At 41.8% G+C, this 26,825-nt stretch overlaps 2 protein-coding genes across 2 annotated transcripts in view; both read right to left on the bottom strand.

The window, feature by feature from the left end:
* LOC109107520 (integrin alpha-L-like) overlaps window positions 1–12,179 on the bottom strand; it is a 29,500-nt gene extending 17,321 nt beyond the window's left edge. The window contains exons 1-13 of the mRNA XM_042765969.1: window positions 11,907–12,179; window positions 10,887–11,001; window positions 10,691–10,785; window positions 10,502–10,560; window positions 10,088–10,202; window positions 9,575–9,705; window positions 9,288–9,430; window positions 8,589–8,739; window positions 7,510–7,645; window positions 7,330–7,403; window positions 783–912; window positions 564–706; window positions 51–197 (exon numbers count right to left, since the gene is read on the bottom strand). Coding sequence (XP_042621903.1) covers window positions 51–197; window positions 564–706; window positions 783–912; window positions 7,330–7,403; window positions 7,510–7,645; window positions 8,589–8,739; window positions 9,288–9,430; window positions 9,575–9,705; window positions 10,088–10,202; window positions 10,502–10,560; window positions 10,691–10,785; window positions 10,887–11,001; window positions 11,907–11,982 — 1,515 coding nt within the window. The 5' untranslated portion in view covers window positions 11,983–12,179. The remainder of the gene's footprint in view (window positions 1–50; window positions 198–563; window positions 707–782; window positions 913–7,329; window positions 7,404–7,509; window positions 7,646–8,588; window positions 8,740–9,287; window positions 9,431–9,574; window positions 9,706–10,087; window positions 10,203–10,501; window positions 10,561–10,690; window positions 10,786–10,886; window positions 11,002–11,906) is intronic.
* Window positions 12,180–12,897: 718 nt separating this feature from the next.
* Window positions 12,898–19,589, bottom strand: LOC109106980 (WAP, Kazal, immunoglobulin, Kunitz and NTR domain-containing protein). The gene is made up of 2 exons (XM_019120247.2): window positions 18,255–19,589; window positions 12,898–15,802 (listed from the first exon to the last, which is right to left on the bottom strand). The coding sequence occupies exons 1-2, from the start codon at window positions 18,414–18,416 to the stop codon at window positions 14,276–14,278; spliced, it is 1,689 nt and encodes a 562-aa protein (XP_018975792.2). The 5' UTR covers window positions 18,417–19,589; the 3' UTR covers window positions 12,898–14,275.
* Window positions 19,590–26,825: the final 7,236 nt, after the last annotated feature.

Genomic DNA, 26,825 nt, shown 5'->3' with positions numbered 1-26,825 from the left:
AGTCAAAGACCCTCAAGACAGTAGTGAAATAATAGTGAATCTGTGCGTACCTGCTCTGATAAAGTGTAGACGTACAGCCTCCCTTCAGCCCTCGGCTGAGACTGGTAAAATAATGGAGCTCCGACCAGCAGGAAATCTGAGTCTCCATCAGAGTCCACATCCAACAGACTCAGAGACGCCCCGAAGTATGAGCCAATCTGATGCCAGAAATCAATCAAAATGAATGGTACTGCATTTTAGCACATGCTTTTATAGCCTGGTGTTCACAGATAAAATATAAAAATGACATATTCTTCTGCTTCACAAACACAATGTCACACAATACTGGCTAGAAATCGAAGAGATCTTTGTGAACTTGTTTTACTCCTTTTCTCTGTTGGATATGGCATTGCAGAGTCTCTATTGTAAGTGGAATGCTTGTTTGTTTTTGGTGAAATAATAAGTCTCATGAGAGTGTGTGTGTTTGAAGGGTCTGCTGATCTTCTCGGTGGACTGTAGGTTTGGGAGCCCCTGGTCTCACCGGTGGAGAGAGATAATATTGTGTCTGAGGGTTTTTCACTGACTTGTTCTCCGTTGATGTTCCTCATCACGGTCCATGTGCTTTCATTCTTGGTGAAGAGGGTCACCAGACCCGTGTGTTCGGCCCGCGGTGCCCCAGAGAACAGAAGAGAGAAACCGTGTCTCATTCCCAGCACAGTAGAGTAACCTGAACACCATCAGCTTCATTAAAACACACACACACTCTTCACAACACACAAGAACAAACAAAAAGTCCTACATACCCATGTACGAGTCTTTATTTACAGCTGGATCGATGATCTCTGTCTGTCTGAATTTAGATCCTGATCCCATCACCTCATACAGAGCTCCACGCCAGTCATTCGATCCAACCGAACCCACGATCACAGACTCCTGAAACAAACACTGCAGACTCAGCTTCAGTCTCAGTAGTAACATATGCTTAATAATGGATATTACTAAAACCACTCTTCCTGTCAGCTGAGAAACAGTCACTAGTAAGGATGTTCCAATCAGTTTTTTTTTTTGTCCCTCATCTGATCGGAGTCATTAAATATTGAGTATCTGCTGATACCGAGTCCAAATCTGATACTTGTATTTCTTAGTACTTGGTGCACACTTCAAGTACATTAAAGTTACAAAGTTATTCAGATCAATCCATTTTACACAAGGATGTGCAGAGAGTTTCTCAGGGATAGGGTATGTAAATGTAAAAATGTAAAAAAAAAAAAAGTTAAAATGTAAAAAAAAATAATATAACCCATCAAGGTGCACACACACCCAGAGCAGTGGGCAGCCATTTTTACTGCAGCGCCTGGGGAGCAGTTGGGGTTCAGTGCTTGCTCAAGGGTCTCTTCTCAGTCGTGGTATTGAGGGTGGAAGAGAGTGCTGGTCATTCACTCCCCCCACCGACAATCCCTGCTGGTGCCGAGACTCGAACCCTGCAACCTTTGGGTTACAAGTCCAACTCAAGTAATGTAACTAATTACATTTGATTACTTTTTTAAATTTCTAACCAAAGTTTTCAACTGCTAATAATTTTGAAACATTTAAAGCAGGCAGGGTTAACCTTACAGTAGTACTGAGCACTGATTACTGTCAGACTTTCAAAATCCTTCTTCACTTGAATTAAGATTATAATAATTTAATTAGAACATTTTGTGTGAAAATATTCAGATGTAACTCCCTTTGTAATTGTGGAGGAAAATGTAATTTTCTATTCAAATTTTTATTTGCTTTACTCTACTAAGGAGTGTTCTTTCTTTATTGAATGTCAAATGAATATGCTTATGTTTGTCATGAGATATGAGACATAACAGGAAATTTATAGTCGTGGCCAAAAGTTTTGGCAGTGACAAATTTTGTGTTTTGCAAAGTTTGCTGCTTCAATTTTTGTAGATTATTTTTCCACGTTTCTATGACTACTGAAAAACAATGATAAACATACCACACGTTTTAAAGGCTTTTATTGGCAAAATAATATGAGTCAATATTTACAGTGTTGACCCTTGTTCTTCATAACCTCTGCAGTTCGCTCTGGTATGCTGGATATTAGCTTCTGGGCCAAATCCTGACTGATGGTGATCCATTCTTGTCTTATTAGTTCTCAGAGTTGATCACAGTTTGTGGGCTTCTGCTTGTCCACTCGCCTTTTGAGGACTGACCAAAGGTTCTCTATTGGATTGAGATCCAGGGAGTTGCCTGGCAACGAATGCAAAATTTCAATGTAATGATCTTCGAGCCACTTCTTTATCTCTCTTGCTTTGTGACATGGGGCTCCATCATGCTGGAAAATGCACAGATCATCACCAATTTGCTCATGGATTGTTGGAAGAAGGACGTTTTGATACCATTCTTTATTCATGGCAGTGTTTTTGGGCAGAATTATGAGAGAGCCCACTCCCTTGGTTGAAAAGCAACCCCACACATGGATGATCTCAGGATGCTTCACTGTTGGCACAACACAGGACTCATGGTAGCGTTCACCTTTTCTTCTCTGAACAATCGATTTTCCAGATGTCCCAAACAACTGGAAGGGAGCTTCATCAGAGAAAATAACTTTGCACCAGTCTTTTGCTGTCCAATCCTTGTACTTCCTGCAGAATTTAATTCCTTGATGTTTATCTTGGAGAGAAGTAACCTTTTTGTTGCCCTTATTGACACCAGGCCGTTGTCCAAAAGTCTTGTCCTCACTGTGTGTGCAGATGCTCTCACACCAACCTGCTGCCATTCCTGAGCAAGCCCTGCACTGCTGGAGACACAATTCTGTAGCGGACTCCTCAGGAGGAGACGGTCCTGTGCTGTAGCGGACTCCTCAGGAGGAGACGGTCCTGTGCTGTAGCGGACTCCTCAGGAGGAGAGGGTCCTGTGCTGTAGCTGATTCCTCAGGAGGAGACGGTCCTGTGCTGTAGCGGACTCCTCAGGAGGAGACGGTCCTGTTCTGTAGCGGACTCCTCAGGAGGAGATGGTCCTGTTCTGTAGCGGACTCCTCAGGAGGAGGCGGTCCTGTTCTGTAGCTGATTCCTCAGGAGGAGACGGTCCTGTGCTGTAGCGGACTCCTCAGGAGGAGAGGGTCCTGTGCTGTAGCTGATTCCTCAGGAGGAGACGGTCCTGTGCTGTAGCTGATTCCTCCGGAGGAGACGGTCCTGTGCTGTAGCGGACTCCTCAGGAGGAGAGGGTCCTGTGCTGTAGCTGATTCCTCAGGAGGAGACGGTCCTGTGCTGTAGCTGATTCCTCAGGAGGAGACGGTCCTGTGCTGTAGCTGATTCCTCAGGAGGAGACGGTCCTGTGCTGTAGCGGACTCCTCAAGAGGAGACGGTCCTGTGCTGTAGCGGACTCCTCAGGAGGAGACGGTCCTGTTCTGGAGCTGACTCCTCAGGAGGAGACGGTCCTGTTCTGGAGCTGAATCCTCAAGAGGAGATGGTCCCGTGCTGTAGCGGACTCCACAGGAGGAGATAGTCCTGTTCTTTAGCTTACACCTCAGGAGGAGATAGTCCTGTTCTTTAGCTTACACCTCAGGAGGAGATGGTCCTGTTCTTTAGCTTACACCTCAGGAGGAGATGGTCCTGTCCTGTAGTGGACTCCTCAGGAGAGGATGGTCCTGTTCTGTAGTGGACTCCTCAGGAGGAGATGGTCCTGTGCTGTAGCTGATTCCTCAGGAGGAGACGGTCATGTGCTGTAGCGGACTCCTCAGGAGGAGACGGTCCTGTGCTGTAGCTGACTCCTCAGGAGGTGACGGTCCTGTTCTGTAGCTGACTCCTCAGGAGGATACGGTCCAGTGATGTAGCTGAGTCCTCAGGAGGAGACGGTCCTGTGCTGTAGCGGACTCCTCAGGAGGAGAGGGTCCTGTGCTGTAGCGGACTCCTCAGGAGGAGGCGGTCCTGTTCTGTAGCTGATTCCTCAGGAGGAGGCGGTCCTGTTCTGTAGCTGATTCCTCAGGAGGAGACGGTCCTGTGCTGTAGCGGACTCCTCAGGAGGAGACGGTCCTGTGCTGTAGCTGATTCCTCAGGAGGAGACGGTCCTGTGCTGTAGCTGATTCCTCCCGGAGGAGACGGTCCTGTGCTGTAGCGGACTCCTCAGGAGGAGACGGTCCTGTGCTGTAGCTGACTCCTCAGGAGGAGACGGTCCTGTGCTGTAGCTGAGTCCTCAGGAGGAGACAGTCCTGTACTTTAGCTGAGTCCTCGGGAGGAGACGGTCCTGTTCTGTAGCGGACTCCTCAGGAGGAGACGGTCCTGTGCTGTAGCTGACTCCTCAGGAGGAGACGGTCCAGTGATGTAGCTGAGTCCTCAGGAGGAGACGGTCCTGTTCTGGAGCTGAATCCTCAAGAGGAGATGGTCCCGTGCTGTAGCGGACTCCACAGGAGGAGATAGTCCTGTTCTTTAGCTTACACCTCAGGAGGAGATAGTCCTGTTCTTTAGCTTACACCTCAGGAGGAGATGGTCCTGTTCTTTAGCTTACACCTCAGGAGGAGATGGTCCTGTCCTGTAGTGGACTCCTCAGGAGGAGATGGTCCTGTCCTGTAGTGGACTCCTCAGGAGAGGATGGTCCTGTTCTGTAGTGGACTCCTCAGGAGGAGATGGTCCTGTCCTGTAGCTGAGTTCTCAGGAGGAGATGTCCTGGCTCTTGCTGGACACTCTGGGATGTCCTGAAGACTTCTTCACTGCAGTCGAACTTCTCTCCTTGAAGTTCTTGAGGGTCCTGTAAATGGTTCTTTCAGGTGCAATATTCTTTGAAGCAATTTCCTTGCATGTGAGGCCATTTTGATGCAAAGCGATGATGGCTGCAAGTGTTTCTTTGGAGGAACCATCGCTAACAAGAACACAATGATTGGAAGTGCTTCTTTCCTTCTTTTATAGCAATCAGATAGCTCTTAAAATCTAATTAGTATGATAGTGATTTCACCTGACTAGTTATCATTCACACTTTCACATGAGCTGCTGATATGATTACTCAGTTAATGTTAGCTGGTCATTATGTGTCAGGATCAAAAACAGTGAAATTAGTTTTTTTCTGAAAAGTTAATTTTTGGCCAATAGAGCTTTTAAAATGCAGTTATTAAATTATTTAAAATGAATCTGCTCACACAATAATATAGAAATAATGTGAATGAACACCAGAACAGCTGAGGCAGCAAATTTTGCAAAACACAAATTTATGTCACTGCCAAAACTTTTGGCCATGACTGTAAGTGCATGACAAGTGTGAGACAAGAAAATATAATGTCAGCTTTTTAGACGTCCTGTCTTCTTAGAAACACATATTTAGGCACCTTAAATGGACATATATGTTGAATATGCATTATGATTGGAAGAAATCAAAGCATCCGGATTTGATGAAGGTATAAATGTTGAGTCAGGGTGTTGCCTCTTGGTCATATTCTGTATGACTGCTGACCTACCTTTTCTTGCAAGAAAATAAATCTTCAAAAGACTTTTATCTCATACCTTTTTTGAAATAGAAAATTGCCACAACAGTAATCTTTAACGTTTCAGTAACTACTTTAATTACACTTTTTCATAATTCCATTGCATGTAACTAGTTACCAACACTGTGTGTATGTGTATATATATATATATATATATATATATATATATATATATATATATATAGGTAGATGTAAACATTTTACAATAGTAGACATTGTACACACTGTGTGATCACAATTATGAATATGGGACTACTGAAATTAAGCAGAATAATTGCAACATAAAGGATAAAGTTAGAAAGCATGAAGCTTTCAAGTCCAAAACAAGACGCAACCCAACACATGGCGACAGTAACATCTTAGATGGTCTGACAGCAGATAAAAGAAAACAGAAAATAAATGACTTTCCAGTGATTTGTTACTAAAGTGCGCATCAGATCTGTTAAATGCGTCAGCTCAAACGTGTGTGTGATGCGGTAGAATGGACCCCTTTAGTTCTCACACATCACGCATGCACATTTGAGGTTTAATTTTTCACTTGTAATGGTGGTTGGCAAACCTACAGGAAGGCACATACTGCCACCTACTGCACAACACCAGTTGACATAAAATAAGGATTGAGTTTAAAATAGTCCATACCAATCAGTTAAAAAAAACGGCCCTGATCCCAATCCTTGAGATCGACTCGGGACATCCCTAGACCCTGGATCTCTTAACTAAAAGTGAAAAGTGAAAGTGAAAGTCGTGACATTTGCCAAGTATGGTAACCCATACTCGGAATTGGTGCTCTGCATTTAACCCATCAAAGTGCACACACACAGCAGTGAGAAGTGAACACACCGTGAACACACACCCGGAGCAGTGGGCAGCTATATCCAGCGTCTGGGGTTAGTCTAATGAGGTTAGTCACACTAAATCTTTGAAAGATGTTCAGAGTTTTAGTTTTTGATTTTTAGCAGCAAATAATCCAGATCTGTGTTGCTCTGGGTTTACTTCAGGTCCCAGATTTTACATCAAGTGGTGACACAGCATTGATTACTGGACAGTATCATAAACAAAAATGTCCTTCAATAAAGTGAAAGTGAAAAAAGTCAAAGTGACGTGATTGGTAACCCATACTCTGATTTCGTGCTCTGCATTAACCCTTCCAAAGTGCACACAGCAGGGAAAACACACACACCATGAACACACACCCGGAGCAGTGGGTATCATTTATGCTGCGGTGCCCAGGGAGCAGTTGGGGGTTCGATGCCTTGCTCAAGGGCACCTCAGTCGTGGTATTGAAGGAGAGAGCACTGTACATTCACTCCCCCCCACCTACAATTCCTGCCGGCCCGAGACTCGAACCCACAACCTTTTGGGTTACGGGTCTGACTCTCTAACCATTAGGCCACGACTTCCCCAAAACCATAAACATTTAAATGTGTCATTTATATTTCCATAAATTTCATAGACACAACAACATGCTAAATTATTAACATGACATAGCCTGAATAGGAAAATTAACAAGTTTACTTTATTATATTATCATATTTCATAGATTTCCATAATTCTTATTGCATTTATAATAAACCATGAGCATTCCTGATTCATCTGGCTAGTTCAGTGCTTCTGCCTTTTCAACATCTGACACAGCATTGAAATCATTCCAGTGCACTGATATTCACTCCCCAAACATTACCATAATGCAAAATACAAAAACCAGGGAGCATAGTTGCCTATAGACAATTTGAGAATTTCTGAGATTTTGAAAGGGGAAGATTTTCATAGGACTTCAGAAGACTTGGATTGTAGCGCACAAATTGCATGAACTACTTTTATGGAATGACATGAACTATTCCTTAATAGAAATTATTATTTATTACTTTATATGACATTTCTCTCACCTCCTGGTAGACAACACTGAATCCACTCTGCGATAACTCTTTCTGTCTGTCTCTACCGTGAGCTTCCTTTGACCCTGAAACACAGAAGGAAAACTCTTACAATCATCTGTGGATTCTTCATTAGCTGCTTTTATTGTAAACTCATAGTAAGTGTCAATTTCCTTTATGTTTGCATATTACCTTCAATGTTGTAGATCTTTTTTTGCAGGTTGTCAAGAAGTCCTTTGAGTCCATTGTACTCTTGAATGTAGAAGGTGTTGTTTAGTTTTGGTTCTGATGCCAGCTGAGTGAGTGTGGTTAAATCAACCTTTCCCACCTGAAAAACAAAAGTCTCATTACATCTGACTGTGCAAAAGCACTTGTAACAAAAATGTGAATTAAAACACAGCTTAATGTGAAAACATTTATTAAAATGAATAACGAACTGAAAACTGTATTTTCCTCAGTGCAACTGATGACATCAAAAAAGTGTTTTCCACTCAATTATGTGACATACTGTCAGTATTGGTTAGTAACATACTGACACGGGTCGGTTACGATGAAGCACACAGCGAAGGAGTACAATCCAAAATAGGGTCTTTAATCAATAATTCAAAAGGAGACACTGGAGAACACAGGATTGCATTACCACCAAATAACATCAACACAAGACGGGGGAACTGAGGAAACCACAGGGCTTATAAACAGGGAATGTAATCAGGGAGAACTGAAACAGGTGGAGTAATGATCCAAAACAGGTGAACAGAATGAACTAATCAAGGAAAACTAGGTCAAGGAACCCACAATCCCCCAAGAAAGACAAGGAAGGCGCCCTGGAGGCTAGTGCAGGGCAGGAACACGGCAGAGAGCAGGGAGGCCTCCAGGGCGGATCAGGAGGTGCCGGCAGAACAGAACATAAACGTGACACATACCCCTGATCTGTGATAAAATACAACAACAAAATGTTGTATATCTCACTTAAAGCTGAAGTGTGTCATTTCTGCATCACTAGTGACAAAAATAAAATTGCACAAATAAAGAAAACATATATTCAAAACACCAAACACATGAGACAGTCAGACAAAACAGATAGTCCCTCCCCAAACTCATGTGATTGGTTGAGTCAGAAGTCAACATCTCCGGCTGCTCAAACCAACAGATGAACGTTGTGAAAGGCGTTTCACTGTTAACAAGTCACACCACCAATGACTGACTTACAGTGACTCTGACCAGTGAACTGAACTAGCTGAAAAAAGACATTAGATGACAAGCAAACTCACCCCGATGATGTAGCGGAGGATATTCTGCTCATCACATATGTTGAGGATATTATAATCATCGTTATCACTGGGGTCTCCATCTGTGATGATCACTAGAGCTTTCTGAGCGTTGGGATCGGCTCCAGACGACACGCTATTCAGCACATTCTTTCTGATGATATAATAAATCATAAATTACGACACATGAACACCTTTCAGAATCAGCGTCAAAGTGCTTCTGTCATTTCTAGGCCAATATGTTTTTCAGGAGTTCACACTCAGATATAATAAGTGACTGAGTGAATAGTGAGTATATTTGGTGTATATCTGTCCGAGGGGAGGCTCTGAGCTCAGAATACAGTCAGAGAACTCCCTCATATCCCACGCTGGGACAGGAACAGTTAGCAGTGAGGTGTTGGGGTTGAGGAGGGATGCTGGAAAACTCGTGGGACTGAGGTAGGTTGGCTGTATAAATACTTTTGTGCTAACTGAGCTGATTATCTGAATGTGCTTCTGCCAAACTTTATTAATAAAACATCATTTAACTCCTAATTTATAGAATGACAAAAGTCCAACTTCAGCAACAGTGTTTTTAACAATCCAGAAAAAGAGAGCACAACTACAGCATGAACCATAATTAATTTTCATTTAATCATCTCAAGACTCAAAACTACCAAAGAGTAAATTCAGTGAATGTTCATAATCATAATCATCACTCACAGAACGTAGTTGATTGCCTTGTATGTGTTTGTGAGAGATTTCATGTGTCTCTCTTTCATGAGTTTCTCTTCAGCGGAGCCGTTCTGATAATCGTTGAAGTCAAACACAGTTCGTATATCTGTTGAAAACTGGACAGCAGCGAACTGACACACAGAAAAACAACAGACAACAACATTATCATCATTAAACGCCACGTACAGTACCAGATATGGTTTACAGAACCACATTTATCCTATGAGCTATTGTATGTCGATATTTCCAGATTCACAGCTGATGGATTGTTTTACCTTTATGGATGAGTTTGAAAGTTTTTTCATAACATCTTTAATGAAGTTTTTGTTCATATCAAACTCGACTGCTTTCATACTGCTGGATCCATCAAAGAGAAACACCAGATTGACTTCTCTCTTTCTGCAGAAACACCACAACATACACAAACTCTGCTGCTACTCCATAAATCCATCAAACCAAAAAAACAAATCAAAAAACTCACAAATATAACGTAGTATCATATTTTGGATTTTGATTTGATTTGATTTGTCAATAAAAATACCTCCAAATGAAATTAAATAAAGCACCACATGTTTTATTTATTTATTTGTTTGTTTATTTAACAGGGACAGTGTATGGCACTCAGCCATACCAGAATTAGCTACAAGCTAAATTTCATCTGTAGTCCCTGGGCAGGATGAGATAACATACGATAAACAATCACATATAAATATACCATAAAACAATGTTTAAAATGTCTAAAATGTTTAAACTGCTTGAAGTCTTGGTTTGTGTGAGACTCATCAGACCTTGGTAAGCAGCGGTGAAGTTGGAGACGGCCTGTAAGCTGCTGTTGAACTGGTAGCAAACGCCGTTCAGATACGAGTTTCCATCACACTCATGAGCAAAATACGGACTGCAGCTCTGAGAAAGAGACACGTCAGGAGCCTCAGCAGATCACAAAATCAGCTGAAACTAGTTCTAGAAAATGGCGTCACACATGTATAAAAAATATAAAAATTATACTCTTAGTTATGGTTCAGCTTGCATTTTTATAATGTTCAGTAATGACCTTAACATACTCAGCTTACTACTGGTTTCTCTGTAATATTTCACAATCCTGTGTTTGTATTTGCCGTATACCATATTTAATGGTACCTGAGCATTCTGTGAACATTAACATCTCATGAAGGAGGTTTGTCTGTCAGAGACTCTGAACTTACAGTGAGAGCAGCGGAAGACACAGCAGCAGACATGCCGAAGAAGCGGACGCTCTCTGAACCTGTCAAACCCCAGCAGAGAGAGAGAGAGAGAGAGAGAGAAAGAGAGAGAGAGAGAGAGAGAGTCATCAGCTCAGTATAAAGCAGTGAAAGTCCACAGCAGTCACTGATAGATGTCTGTGATGCTGATACCTGGCCGCTGCAGCCGCTGGCAGGACTGCAGATCTGCTGTGCAGCTGTACATCTCCCCTGCTAAGTTTCCTTCTAATGGAGCTCCAACAATGATTCTGAGAAACACACCCGCACAACCAATCAGACACTCAAGACCGTCTGGAAACACCTAACAACCACACAGAACACCCTAGCAACCAGTGTGTGTCTGACTCACTGCTTCCTGTTTCCAAACTCGGTCTGATAAACACTGTAACCAAAGAAATCTTCTGGCGTGCCGTTAAATCTCAGTGGATGTTCAGTGTCGATGTTGAAGGCCTCTGAAAGAGACGCTGGAGAAGTGAGAGAGAGACTGTTGAGACATCAGGAGACCTTTGTGAGACTTTTTTCTAAATGATTCTTTCTGGTTTCTCTTCCTGTTTGTCAGCATTTTGTAAGATGCTGAAACTAAAGCAAATGTCTGACACTGGTGTCCATCAGGATTCAACCTGCCGTACTGGAACAACCGAACTGTGTGTGTGTTTCTACCTAGATGTGCACACCCTAACGAAATAGAAGTTTATTCAAGTGTGCTATTAGTATACTTCTTTTAAACTAAAAATAGGAAAGTATGCTTTTAGTTTGCTTTTTATGTACTTCTCAGAAATATACGTAAAATGACATTTAAGTATACTTGACTTATACTTACAAAAAGTCTAAATATACTTGAACTATACTTAAGTATACTTAATAAAATAAACTTGAAGTATACTACTTTTTGGTAAGGGCAGACAGACAGACACCAGCATCATTCATCTGCAGGCTGACATTAAACTAATGAAACTATCACAACACCATGCTGCTACATCAAGAGAAAAGAGCAGTGTGTGTGTGTGTGTGTGTGTGTGTGTGTGTGTGTGTGTGTTGAGCGAGTTCCTGTCACATATAACCACTAACCTACCACACACACACACACACACACACACACACACACACATCATACTGAGCTCCAGCACCTCAAATTAACCTAAATATTATTGTAAATTTAGAATGTAAGTCTCTCTCTCTCTCTCTCTCTCTCACACACACACACACACACACACACACACAGACACACACACACAGATCTAAATGAACACATCAGTCTTCTGTTTTATAAAAAAGTAATAATTATTTCAAACTAATGCAAAAACTACAATGAAGATGAACAAAATGAAGTACTTTCTGAGTCGTGTGAATGTTTGAGTGCATCTCTTACCCCACATGAAGAGAATCAAGCCATGAGTCTCCATCCCGCTGCTGCTCGTCTGTGTGACAAACATCTTCCTGTTCATTTCTTCATGACAAACTCATTTCCTCCTTAACATGGTGTTTCTCACCCTCGCAGGCTGTGTGTGTGTGTGTGTGTATGTGTGTTTCTCACAGATCTAACAGCAGCAGTGTCCATGCATTAGATCATGATGTTTGTAATGAACACTGAGAAGCACACATCTGACCTAAAAATCAGTGTACATCACAGGAAGGGTGGATTTAAAACACACACAGATGTTTCTTTGCAAGTTTCACTTGTCTCAAACTTGGGTATTGTGCAACACAGATCCACACAAACCTTAACACACACACACACACACACACACTGCATCAGAAAAAGGGAACAAAAGCATTGTGGTAATAATGCTTTCAATGAAAAGGCTGAGTGAGCTGTTTACCCCCAGAAACAGAGCTGTGCTTTTGGTCTTATTTTCTCCACATTTCCTTCTGAAACTTTAAAAATGTTTGTGCCCCTTGTATTCTGATCATCGGTCAGTGTGATGCTGATGCTGCCTATTTTTTGTAAATCACGTACAGTAAGTGTTTAGCAGATGCTTTTGTGTAAACTGACATAAAAGTGAGGAAATACAGAAGCAATGTAACATAAAAAAGCCAAAATATTAAAGATGAGGTTACATTAATCATTTTAATTGAAAAAACATGTGAAGAAAATACACAAACATTTTTCCTTCCTTTGGCTGTTACTTTCTGCGTAAAATAACATTTTCTATTGTGACGAGTGGGGCGGGGCCGAGAGCCGTGGGAACGGAGCGAGGCCGGTGGAGTGATTGGGAAATGAGCGACACCTGCTCCACTCACCGGTCTCGAGTCCCACGGAGGAGATCGGGAGGATACAAAAGAGGAGCGACGACAGTGAAGGACGAGAGAGGACCAGGCCTGGGCTTTATTTTGTGTTTGGTTTTTGTTTGTGCGCGGCAGTCGCCCGTGAGGGGCTGTCGCGCTGTTTTGTGTTTATTTTATTATTAAAGTTTGATTTGAGTGTTCGCCGGTTCCCGCCTCCTTCTTCCCGTGACTATGGAGTTTTATATTGTTATCTAGATCTATGTTCTTAGGAATAATGAGAATTATATAAACAATTATTAATTATAGAAATCAAATAAACTACTAACAGGAAATATGAAATAGAAAATAAACAAATAAATAAAAAGCAATGCCTCCAGCAGGAACAATATTTAAGAAAAAAAAAAAGTTCTGTCATCATTTACTCTCCGTATGATTCTATTTCTCACACAAATGCAGATGGATGAGTGATGAGAAATGTTCGCTGTGACCGTCAAGCTCCTAAAGCTCATATAAGCACAATGAAAGTATCATAACAGTCCTGTATTTTTTAAACATATTTTTGGGGGAAAAAGTGAAGAAGAAAAAAATGCTATAACATTAGAACTGAACAATTGCTTGGTTACCTATGCATCATTACATTAGTCACCTTGATGGAAATATGTCAGATTATACATTAGTCAATAAACATGTCACAAAACTGTCATTTTGCATTATTGACACACTGTTTTCCTAATTAATGTTGTTCAGTTGCTTTGACGCAATCTTTTTTGTTTAAAGCGCTGTATAAATAAAGATGACTTGACTTGACAAAGGCATTAACACAGTCCATGTTTCCCAGTATTGCAAATATTTGTCCATCTGTAAATTTAATGAAACAGTCATTCTCTCCACGTTTGGACACTGGTCTCAATGTCCAATTTCTTTCCAGCTGCTAATAATATCTTTAAAAGGTACTTATTTTTCATCATCAAATGAGCTACAAATTGTTGAGAAAGAGCAGTCAATTCCATCAGCAGATAAATTATGTATTACTTCTGTTACCTCCAGCCAGTACGACTGAATGGCTGTGCAGCTCCAAAATACATGAATCTGTATATGATCTGCCAGCTGTTCCCCACACAGTTCCTCCAGCAAAGACCCCTTCCAATTTCACCAGTGCGGGGGATACAAACTATCTGATAAGACTACCAGCAGAAATCTCTCCACGGACCAGGACTGGTAGAAGAAGTCTGTATGGAACAAATATTCAGCCTGTCTTCCTTTGATATTCCTAGACCAGATTCTTTCTCCATTTAACCCAACCTTATTTGTTGAATGTTTCTGAGTGGACTGGGTAGCTGAATATAATTTTGAAAAAAAAAGTTTCCTATTGTCATTGTTTTTATACATATCAATAAATTCATCAACTCAGCGGGTGTCATGCTTCTCCATAAATAGCTTAAAAGTTTTTACAAACCACATGTATCAGAGTTGATACATGGGTCATGCCCACACCACCAGATCCATGCCAGATCAGTCCTGGAACCTGTGCAGCATCTCACAAGTCTTCTTGCCCAGAACCTCGTGGATCTTCTTGAGGCGTCGATCAGATATGGGTCTGACGTAACTGTCCGGCAGGATCACGGCCGTGCCGTCCTGCACCTCGCCCATCACAAGCAGGGGGAGCTCGTGGTGCTGCGTGATGTTAGGACATGGGCAGCTCCAGTCCATGCGCGCCAGCAGCACCTCCAGATGTTGCGTTTCAAAGAGCTGCAGGCCCATCTTCTCATCACGCAGCACCTGCTCCAGGTGGAATCGCGCAATTCCCGAGTCCAGCTCCTCGATTAGTTCTGTGAGCCTTCCCACGATGGCAAAGTCACTGCGGCAAAGACTCGCCACGATCTTTCCTCTCGGCCGGCAGCTTTTACACTGACGCTGCTTGGGCTGCGGGCAGGTGGCTTCGCATTCTTTACGCGTGCGGAAGTTGTTCTTGTTGCCGTGGCAGCCGCCGTAGACGAAGGCCAGGCACTGCTTCATGAGGCTGTTGTAGGCCCAGCGTGCCTCCCAGAGCTTACAGGGGCCCTGCACGGCCGGCAGCGAGCACACGCCCAGCCCCTCGCGCTGACATGACGCCCGGCACTCCTCGTATGTCTCGAAGCGGTTGCGGCTGCCCTCGCAGCCTCCGTGCGCAAACGCATGGCACTCGCCCCGGGCCGCATCATAGTACCAGTCCACCCGCTTCTCCCCACACTCACCCCGCTCCACGGCAGCCAAGCAGTCGGCTGGCGAGAACGGCTGTCCCAACGGCAAACCCGCCTCTGGGTCGTCGAAGAAGTCTTCGCTGTTGTGCCTCACGACAGAAAGCGGGTAATCGGCCTGCAGTGCTCCGGCGGTGTTTCGCGCGATGCAGGTGTAGATTCCTGTGTCCCACACCTGGGCGTTATACACCACCAGCTGACCGATGTTGGTTATGACGACGTTCCCATACATCTGATCCGGCCGCATGACGATTCTCTCTCCTCCCTCGGACTGCTTCTCCCAGGTGATGTCCGGCTGTGGGTGTCCGGTCACGTCGCAGTGGAAGCTCACCGTCCCGCCCTGATAAATCACCTGCTGCTGAGGGTTGGAGTGGAGTGTCGGCGGGAAGGGCTCGGAGTCGTCAACGGCGGACGTGGGTTGAGCCGTGGTGTCCTGCGGCAGAGGGCTGGTGTTTGGGCCTGACAGGTGATAACGGCAGGTGACCACGGTGAGCGTGACGCCCTGAACGCAGGCCTCTGCATCCATGTAGCAGCGGTTGAAGTATGTGAGGCCGTCGGAGGCGCAGGTGAAGATGGGCTCGCTCTCACAGTGGTCCTGACATTTACACACCGGCTGCCCCTCCCACACGTCACACACCGCCCCCTGCTGGCTGCACACAAACCCATCACAGCTAGCCACACCCCCCGCCGAAACTCCCGCCCCCGACTGACCGTCATCGGAGGAGCCGTCAGAGATACGGGACGCCACGCAGCTCAGCAGGCCACACACATTAGTACAGCACTTCTCAAAGGCAGCGCAATCCTGTAGAAACACACATAAAAACCTGTTAGTTTTCCACAATCCTGCATCACGTTTCAATTTTGGTTGCACTCTGTTTTGATTGTCCACTGTAGACATTCTACTAACTATAAGTAACTTTACAACTATATGTCAACTAACTCTCATTAGAATATTAGAGTTAGAGTTAGTAAAATAAGTTGACATGAACTTGGGAGACCATCAAAATAAAGTGATAGCAGAGATTAACAGTCTATTAATACTCTCAAAAAGTCCACTTACATTATTCTGTGTTTACTTTTTTCTTTCTACAGGTTATCTTAAGGGTTTTCTACATTGTTTTAATTTTAGCTTTAGCATAACATTAAAATACCATGCATATTTTTACTTTTTTTTTTTTTTTTTAAAAGAAGAATCCAAACCAATGTATAGTTGACATTTGAGGCTTAATGCTATAGAAAAGCAATAAATTTTTTCAGGAAGAGTGTTTTCAGTTTGTTTATTTTCATATAAAAATATGGCTTGCAGTTGCTTCAAACAATGGTATAAAGTTATTCAAAACATCATTCAATGTAAATTGTGATAATCGTAATTAATAATCGCAATTACAGTTTCAATGGAATGATTGCCAATAATAATTTTTGTCATAATCACGCAGACCTAAGTTGCAGAGTTACTTACAGTCAGCAGTGTGTCTAAAGTGGACCATCAAAATAAAGTGTTACAACTATTTGTACATATTTATCCAACTTTACCCATATACATACTAAGTAGCAACTCTATAGCATAAAATATAGCATCTCATCTGGTTGTAAACTATATTAAACTACGCATATTATCGTCCAGCTCTAATCTGTAAATGTATGAAGATATTATAAACATTAACATCATGATATTCTGTAAAGCTGGTTTGAAACAATGTATATTGTGGAAAGAACTATACAAATAAAACCAAGACTTTAGCTTTTAGCAGTGCAATTCATTTTTTATATGCCAGTCATCCAAGGGTTGTGGAATAAAGAAATACTGTAGATGGAAACACACACACATACTGTAGAGAGCTACACAATGTTAAACTGTGCAGTTACCGAGCTACAGCTGCATACAGCAGCAATGAGCGTGGAGCTGGTGTCTGTGTGTGACACTGAAGGGTTAGTTCACCCGAAAATGAAACTTATGCCATCTTTTGATCGCAGTGATGACCCAGATAAAATCATACATCTTATTTTAAAGAGGAAGGAAAGTCACATGGGTTTGCAGTAAAATGAGTAACTGATGACATCAACTGGTGAACTATCGCTTTGATTAAATAGAGGAGGACAGAAAGAGTCACTGTGGCCATGATGGATCACTGTGACAGAACAGCTCAAATTGTCAGAGTGTTCTAAATTCTTCAGGATAACACTAATAAACAATAGGTAACACTGCACTGGAGTTCTGTACTTGTCACTGACAACTGTTTTAGTATAGACATGCTTTCACAGTGCTTCAAACCCTCTGAGAGATTTAGCTCTGCTCAAATGCAACACACCCACACGTATATTATTTTGGTCTGTGATCACACACACACACACACACACACACACACACACACACACACACCTGATAACGAGCCTGTGAACAACACAAACGCACACAGACACAGCATATGGTCTCAAACTGCAAACCTCATTTTAAACTGAGTCGAAATTGCAAGCGACTTCCTGTCTATGTGTGAATCTACAAGTAAAAGTGCAGCATGTTCGAGGGTTGAGACTGCAGGGTGTGAATTCAGGAGAACAGCTACAAAACCCCCTGCAGCTCTCAGCAAAAACTGGGCTTGCTATGAAAAAAATGAAATAAATACTGTTCTTCAAACTCTCTGTTCATCTGTGAATCCTGACAAACAGACACTGTATTGTGGTTTCCACACTTCATGAAGCAGCTCAACTGTGTTCAACATTGATAATAATCAGAAATGTTTCTTGAGCAGACGATCATCATATTAGAATGATTTCTGAAGATCATGTGACACTGCAGACTGGAGTAATGATGCTGAAAATACAGCTGCGCATCACAGAAATACATTACACTTTAACAGAGATTCACACAGAAAACAGCTGTTTTACATTGGAATAATATATTATAATATATTTCTGATCAAATAAATGCAGCCTTGCTGAGCAGGAGACTTCTTTCACAAACATGACTCAATCTCATTTACTGCATTTTTTTTTTAACAGTATATTCATATCCCAAAATTAAAACTACAAAAAAAAAAAGAAAGAAAGAAAGAAAGAAAAAACAAAGAAATTGGATAAAAATTTACTTTAACATGACACAGGTCACTGAAATCCTAATTAGCTACTAAAAAGGAAAGTCCAAGGAAACTCTGCTTGTCTTTCAAAAGAACTGTAACTGTGCGCTCTATTTCTATTACAGCCAGTACTAGTGGTTAATGTTGTCAGAGGCAGTGACTGAGTGAGGGTCTGTTCACCTGGTCGGTCTGGCATTCCCTCTCACAGGTGCTCTGCGCGTCCACCCACAGATTCAAGTTCAGGTGATTCGGACAGACTCCCGGATGATCCGCATCGACGGGCCAGAGCCACATGAGGAGCAGAGAGCAGAGGAGTCTGAGAGGAGATCCAGAGAGCCGCATGAGTGAGACGTCCAGACGCCGGACTGAGAGCCGCTGGTCTGTCCTGTGCTCGGCAGGCGTCGGGGGTTTATGAACACAAGCAACTGCACAAACGTCGTTAAGAGATGAAAGAAGTGCGAGCCGTGTGATCCTAGACCATCTCCTCTGTGAATGAAATCCAGCAGGACAGGACAGGACAGGACAGCTAAACGATGGATGTTGACATGGAGGAGGTTTTCCTCAGTAAGGCTGGTGTGGCAATTGTCCCATGATCTGGAAAGCGATGAAGCTCCTCTCTCATGCTTTAGTATGCAAAGCCTGCTGGGAAAGCAAGTCGAGCTCAATATCTGACCATGTCTCTTTGTCCTCTGAGGAGCCCCAGGCCTTTCATTCACTGACCGCGGCCCTGACACCTCCGCTGACTTCTGACCGTCCCACAGAGCAGGTCACGGCCCTCCGTGTGAGATGAATGAAAGACCTCCAAATTCAGCCCGGCTTTCAAACACTCCATTCATTCATTCAGCTCTGATTTATGAGGACTGGTCTTCACTAGCCTGGTTCTGTTGATTGAGTTTTTCAGAAAGCTCAGTTTCTGCATCATTACTGCTGTAGAAACACACTGAACACAAAACGTGTGTTCGGCTTCACGAGGCGTCTCATAGATTTTTTTTTTTTAAAGGAACAAAAATTAAATTGTTCAAACAGAACATTAAAGAGCATCAACAGAAAAGTTCACAGTTAACAAACAAGAGAAATAAAACACATTCATAAACAAAAGCAATAATAAATATGATTTTAAAATATTCTGATTATACTTTTTGACCAACTTTTAATTTTGTCCAAATTTTGGCCTTGTTTTATATTTATTCTGATACCTTAATACTTTTTTTTTTTTTTTTTTTTTACTGTTTGTATAACAGTAAAATATTTTGTCATTCAGTATAATGTTTAACGGTATCACTTAAATCTAAATAAAACTTCCAATCAATTGTATTTTTTTTTTTTTTTTGTACAGTAAATAACCTGTGATTTATGTTGAAAGTGAAAGTCGTGACTTTTTCCAAGTATGGTAATCCATACTTGGAATTGGTGCTCTGCGTTTAACCCATCCAAGTGCACACACACAGCAGTGAGAAGTGAAAACACCGTGAACACACACCCGGAGCAGTGGGCAGCTATATCCAGCGCCCGGGGAGCAACTGGGGTTCAGTGCCTTGCTCAAGGGCACTTCAGTCATGAGTATTGAGGGTGGAAGAGAGCGCTGTTCATTCACTCCCTCCCACCTACAAGTCCTGCCAGCACTGAGACTCAAACCTGCAACCTTCGGGTTACAAGTCAACTTCTCTAACCATTAGGCCACAGCTGCCCCTTGTTATGTTAAGCCTTGTTATGTTTACAGTCACTGTACACAGCCTCAAATTATCTGTTCAACAAAAATATAACCTGGTTTTTACATGTAAAAGACGATTAAAACAAGCAAGCTTTTTGACTAAAACAAAATGCTGTTGAATTTGTGTGTGAGTGAGTGAGTGAGAGAGAGAGAGAAAGAGAGAGAGAGAGAGAGAGAGAGAGACAGTGGCTCCTTTATTTATATAGTGCTTTTAACAATACAGATTGTGTCAAAGCACTTTACAGTATTAATTGGGAAAATAGTGTGTCAATAATGCAAAATGACAATAGTAAACACTCACTTTACAGTTAAAGCAGTTCATCATTGAATTCAGTGATGTCATCATGCAGCTCCGTTCAGTTTAAATTGTATCTGTGCAATAATTTGCAATCAAGTCAACGATATCGCTGTAAATGAAGTGTCCCCAACTAAGCAAGCCAGAGGCGACAGCGGCAAGGAACCAAAACTCCATCGGTGACAGAATGGAGAAAAAACCCTGGGAGAAACCAGGCTGTCGGGGGGCCAGTTCTCCTCTGACCAGACGAAACCAGCAGTTCAATTCCAGGCTGCAGCAAAGTCAGATTGTGCAGAAGAATCATCTGTTTCCTGTGGTCTTGTCCCGGTGGTCGTCTGAGACAAGGTCTTTACAGGGGATCTGTCTCTGGGGCTCTAGTCCTGGTCTCCGCTGTCTTTCAGGGCTGTAGAGGTCCTTTCTAGGTGCTGATCCACCATCTGATCTGGATACAGACTGGATCTGGTGGATACGGTGACCTCGGAATAAGAGAGAAACAGACTAATATTAGCGTAGATGCCATTCTTCTAACGATGTTACAAGTACATCGGGTGTTATGGGAAGTGTTCCCGGTTCCGGTTTACCTAATTAATGCAGCCTAAAAATCTTTTGACGGATTTGGATATTAGAAGTGTATTAGTATGTTATGTGTAAGCCAGGTTAAAGAGATGGGTCTTTAATCTAGATTTAAACTGCAAGAGTGTGTCTGCCTCCCGAACAATGGTAGGTTATTCCAGAGTTCGGGTGCTAAATAGGAGAAGGATCTGCCGCCCGCAGTTGACTTTGATATTCTAGGTATTATCAAATTGCCAGAGTTTTGAGAACGGAGCGGACGTGGAGGACTATAATGTAACAAGAGCTCGTTCAAATACTGAGGTGCTAAACCATTCAGGGCTTTATAAGTAATAAGTAATAAGCAAGATTTTAAAATCTATACGATGTTTAATAGGGTTTAAAATTTTAATAGTGTGAGTGTGTGTGTGTGTGTGTGTGTGTGTGTGTGTGTGTGTGTGTTTGAGAGAGAGAGAGAGAGAGAGACTGAGACTGCCCAAAGAGAGCCGCATCTGCCCTTACTGTAGTCATGGGAAAGTGGAGACAGAGCAACACTTCGTCACCAGCTGCCCTAACTATAAAGAAATTGGAAAGAAATTTTATCCCAAATTTGAAATACTTTACCCTGACTTCAAAATATTAAACAAGAAAACACAACTTCAATATTTATTAGGTGAAAAACAAGATTGTCTCTTACTAGCAGCAAGATACATTGATGACTGTCACAAAAGAGGGAGGAGTCAACAAATCAGTGATGCGCCCACAAACACACACACACACATCACATTGAATTATAAATTGTTCATAGAATTCTAAAAATGTTATTTGTTATACTTTTTAAATGTATATACATGCATGTTTTTGTTGCATAAATATCTGTTCTAGATTCAATGTAAACACTATGCTTTGACAATACATTGTAACAATTTTCAAGCCAATAAAGCACGTATTGAATTGAATTGAGAGATCTTATTGAAAGCGGCATAGGAGGTAAAACCTATGACCTTATCAAATCAATGTACACTGAAAGTAAATGTGGCATAAAAATCAGCACCAAACGTACGAGGTATCTTTCCCAGGAGCGTGGCGTGAGACAGGGCTACTGCTTAAGCCCAACATTATTTAACATTTACATCAATGAACTGACGAGCAGTCTGGAGCGATCTCCCTACACACCTCACAGATCAAACACCTGCTGTATGCAGACGATCTGCTTCTGCGGTCTCTTCCAATCAACATGCTTTACAGCAGAACCTGGACCTGCTAGAACAATACTGCCAGAGCTGAAGAAAACCAAAATCATGATCTTTCAGAAAAGATCCATATCCCAGGGAACATTAGGCACTAACCAGATAACACACACATCACACTACAACTACCTGGGTTTGAAAATCACATCCACAGGAAACTGTAATCATGCTGTGAATGAACTGAGAGATAAAGCACACAGGGCCTTCTACGCCAAAAAACAGCAATGTCCTAAAGACATCCCTATTAGAATTTGGACTCTATAAAATATATATTACACGTGCACCAGCACACAACAAATAATGCATGCAGGGCAGAATTAGGCAAATATCCTCTAATCATAAAGATACAAAAAATGGCAATTAAATTCTGGAAACATCTGAAACTCAGTGACCCCCAATCATATCATTATAAAGCCCTGCAACACCAAGAGATGAGCAAAGAAAGCAGTCCCCTCCCTCAGTTGATCCAGAGCTTCAGTCCTGATGCTTCACTAACATCTACTGATGCTCTGAATCACATCAGAATCAATCAGATCACTGCACACATCAAACACAACTACAAACACAACAACAGAGTAAAGTGCACTAAAGAGAGAGTAGAGTATGGCAGAGTATCTGTACACAGTGTCAGATAAGAAACTGAGAAGCACGCTGACCAGACACAGACTCAGCAGACACAAGCTGATGATAGAGATGGACAGAGATTGTGTTCACACTGTGATCTGAATCAGATGGAAACAGAACTGCACTTCCTCACAGAATGCTCCAAACACACGGACATACGGACAGTGTTCTGTGATCAAATACAGCAGATCCATCAGACATTTAAAACTCTCTCAAACCAGGAGAAACTGTGGTATCTGTTAGAACACAAGAACTGCTGTGTGTTTGCTGCTCAATATGTGTCTGTCTGTCACCAGAGAAGAGAAAACACTCCACCTGCCCTGATCTGATGTTTCCACACATGTAGATTATGAATATAAAGTAAAGTATAAAGTAAGATCGTTTTGTTACTTCTAATACAGAAATCAAATGACACTGTGCTGTTAAAAATGCATTAATATTATACAGGTGCTGGTCATATAATTAAAATATCATCAAAAAGTTGATTTCACTAATTCCATTCAAAAAGTGAAACTTGTATATTATATTCATTCATTACACACAGACTGATATATTTCAAATGTTTATTTCTTTTAATTTTGATGATTATAACTGACAACTAAGGAAAATCCCAAATTCAGTATCTCAGAAAATTAGAATATTACTTAAGACCAATACTAAGAAAGGATTTTTAGAAATCTTGGCCAACTGAAAAGTATGAACATGAAAAGTGTGAGCATGTACAGCACTCAATACTTAGTTGGGGCTCCTTTTGCCTGAATTACTGCAGCAATGCGGCGTGGCATGGAGTGGATCAGTCTGTGGCACTGATCAGGTGTTATGAGAGCCCAGGTTGCTCTGATAGTGGCCTTCAGCTCTTCTGCATTCTTGGGTCTGGCATATCACATCTTCCTCTTCACAATACCCCACAGATTTTCTCTGGGGTTAAGGTCAGGCGAGTTTGCTGGCCAATAAAGAACAGGGATACCATGGTCCTTAAACCAGGTACTGGAAGCTTTGGCACTATGTGGAGGTGCCAAGTCTTGTTGGAAAATGAAATCTGCATCACCATAAAGTTGGTCAGCAGCAGGAAGCATGAAGTGCTCTAAAACTTCCTGGTATACGGCTGTGTTGACCTTGGACCTCAGAAAACACAGTGGACCAACACCAGCAGATGACATGGCACCCAAACCATCACTGACTGTGGAAACTTTACACTGGACCTCAAGCAACGTGGATTGTGTACCTCTCCTCTCTTCCTCCAGACTCTGGGACCCTGAATTTACTTTCATAAGAGCACATAACTTTGGACCACTCAGCAGCAGTCCAGTCCTTTTTGAAGCGAGACGCTTCTGACGCTGTCTGTTGTTCAAGAGTGGCTTGACACAAGGAATGCTCAGCTGAAACCCATGTCTTGCATACGTCTGTGTGTAGTGGTTCTTGAAGCACTGACTCCAGCTGCAGTCCACTCTTTGTGAATCTCCCCCACATTTTTGAATGGGTTTTGTTTCACAATCCTCTCCAGGGTGCGGTTATCCCTATTGCTTGTACACTTTTTTCTACCACATCTTTTCCTTCCCTTCGCCTCTCTATTAATGTGCTTGGACACAGAGCTCCGTGAACAGCCAGCCTCTTTGTTGCCTAATTGTTTCATTAACACATGCATTCATTCATTACGTGACTGAATATTGAGATATGTCACATGATAACGTAAACATGGCAGAGTGCATTCTTACTCAATGAGATTTGGCTGCAGGAGTATGTACTTATTTAGCGCTCGTTATTGTACGTACATACTTAATTAGCGCTAAAAGAGTACATACTCTACAGCCAAATCTCGTTGAGTATGAATGCGATCCGTACCTACTCATTGAGTATGCCATTTCGGCCGCAGCCAGTAGCTGTGTCCCAAAGTTGAGTGTGCACACTTCGAAGGCCACGGACTTCGAAGACCAGACCTCCGAAGTGCACGAAGGGTCCTCCGAAGTGCGTGAGATGCTCCGCCTTCCCAGGATTTCCTAATTCCGTCACCAGGTGTTTCCGATTAGCGCTCTGTCGCATAGCAACGGCGCGAGAAGAGCGCTGACGAGAGGACAGTCCTGCCAGGACAGGTGGAGCCAGAACTGATCGGTTTTGTTTTTATGTTTTACATCATAATGGAGGAGACGGTGATGAACCTCAGGCTTAGCCAAGACCGAGGCCAGGTAAACTACACTGGTTTGCTGCGATCTTTGTCGGATTACAACTTTAAATGCAGGTACTGGCTTGAGCTTACTTGAATAATGTAATGATACACATGAAAAACTACAAAATACACACATAGCAGTTCAAATGCTGACTGATATCTTACAAAGGTGCAATTTTATGTAGTTTATTGTCCTGACCATATGTAGACAGGTTTGAAGCCCGTATTTTTTTAGGCAGTTAACCATAAAAATAAAACTGTTTTTTTTTAAAAATTGAGCATAGTACAGCTTAATGTCCAGCAACTTTAAATTTAATAACCTTGAACATATTTAGAAGTAAACTGCAACATACACAGAAGTGCAGCAGTATTATTAATGTAAAACCATCCTGACAAATTCTATTTTTTTCAAGACAATACTGCACATACCTTTACTTTTACTCTCAATACCTTAAGTATATTAGAGTATGCAAGATAAAACTTTTTACTTAAAGGATAGTTCAGCCAAAAATGAAAATCCTGTAATCATTTACTCACCCTTCAGTTGCTCCAGGTTTGTAATTTATATTTTTGGGTGAACTATCCCTTCAGCTAAAGTTTTAAATATGAGTAATAGTTTTTCCCCAATATGGTATTGGTAGTTAATAAAAGTAGTTTACTAAAGTATTTCAATATTTCTTCTACTAATTACGTTGTCATAGTTATAAACAATTTCTCTTTTCCTTCTTTCCCTAAATCAGACCAGACCCCTGTACTGCAGGATAGAGCTGAATGTGGCAGCGCTGGACAGGTGTTTAATGGTTTGTTCTGAGCAGGGAGACCCTGACTGTGCTGCTGGATCCTCTGAGAAGTGAACGGCAACAGTGATGGTGTACCACGATCCAGAGCCTGGTGTTTCTCTTCTGTCTGCTAGTGGTCTCCAGAGTGTTTGACATGTGCCTCGTTCCACTGTCACCACACTGTCCTCCGAGTCTCTGAGGAAGCGCTGGCCATTCACCAAGAGATTGACCTCCTGAAGACCCCAGAACACATGGAGGCAGGGCTGAGCTTAAACTTATTAATTTTTAAAAAAATAAACCACAGCAAAAACAAAAAAACATAAAAAAAGTACTTTCTATTATGTATAGAACAATTTGTTTTAATGTGTAAAAAAGTATTTACAGGACAAACAAATAAACATATAAAAGAATGTTTTGTGAAAAACATTAGCTACATTAAAAAAATTAACAATGTACATAAGCACTTTTATTTACACATGTGAATATGCAAACAAATACAAAATGTACAGAAAGTACTCAGGCTTATTTACGAATAAATTACACACAAAAAATGAATAATGTATACAATTTATGCATTTCATTTTTAACTTGCGTCACAAAAATAAACTACAGAAATTAGGTTGTTTCGTTGACAATATGACATTTAAAAAATATATTGGAAAAACTGTAATGTACTAATTTTTATTCCCTGTTTTCTCTTGGCTAATGAAGAATGTATTTGTTTGAGTTTGATGTCCTCCCTGTCCACTCAATCCCTCACCTGTCTCAGGACACTTCACAAATAAACCATGCCTGTTAACAGCAAAAACACATGCTCACTTTCTCCAGAATAGTATTAAAACAAAAGAAAATGGAAACACTTATGAAAAAATACAGGTTTGCAATCTTAACATTAGAAAATATGAAACAGCATGACATGCATACAAAATACAGAAGTGCTAAAGTTGGTTAAAACATTTGTAGACATTTCCTGCATGACTGCACTTCAAAAACACAACAAAGGGAAAGACCATTGCCTTATATAGTGTCTGTCTTATTGTTTGTGGGCTTTATGTTAAAAAAAAAAAAAAACAACATGGCTTTAAACACTTTCGCTAGGTATTTGAGTAAATGAAAACACAATACTTACATTTCAGTGTGAAGTCCTCCACAGAACTCTCACCTGCCTCTGAATATAAACACCTTCGTCATATGCGCGCAAGTGATTCTGGGACATGGTAGGGTGCGAAGTGTCCATAAGATGTACACTTCATTTTAATGGGAAATGAAGGGCGCATTTGCAGTCACTTTCGAAACTCGTCAGCCTTCGTCGCGCCGCGGTGACGCATTCACACTTCAAATGCGCACTTCGGAGTCCATGCACTAAACTTTGGGACACA

The sequence above is a fragment of the Cyprinus carpio genome, chromosome A1, assembly GCF_018340385.1.
Source record: "Cyprinus carpio isolate SPL01 chromosome A1, ASM1834038v1, whole genome shotgun sequence".
NCBI lineage: Eukaryota > Metazoa > Chordata > Actinopteri > Cypriniformes > Cyprinidae > Cyprinus > Cyprinus carpio.
The sequence above is the reverse complement of the archived record's forward strand: the minus strand, read 5'-3'. Positions and strand labels throughout refer to the sequence as shown.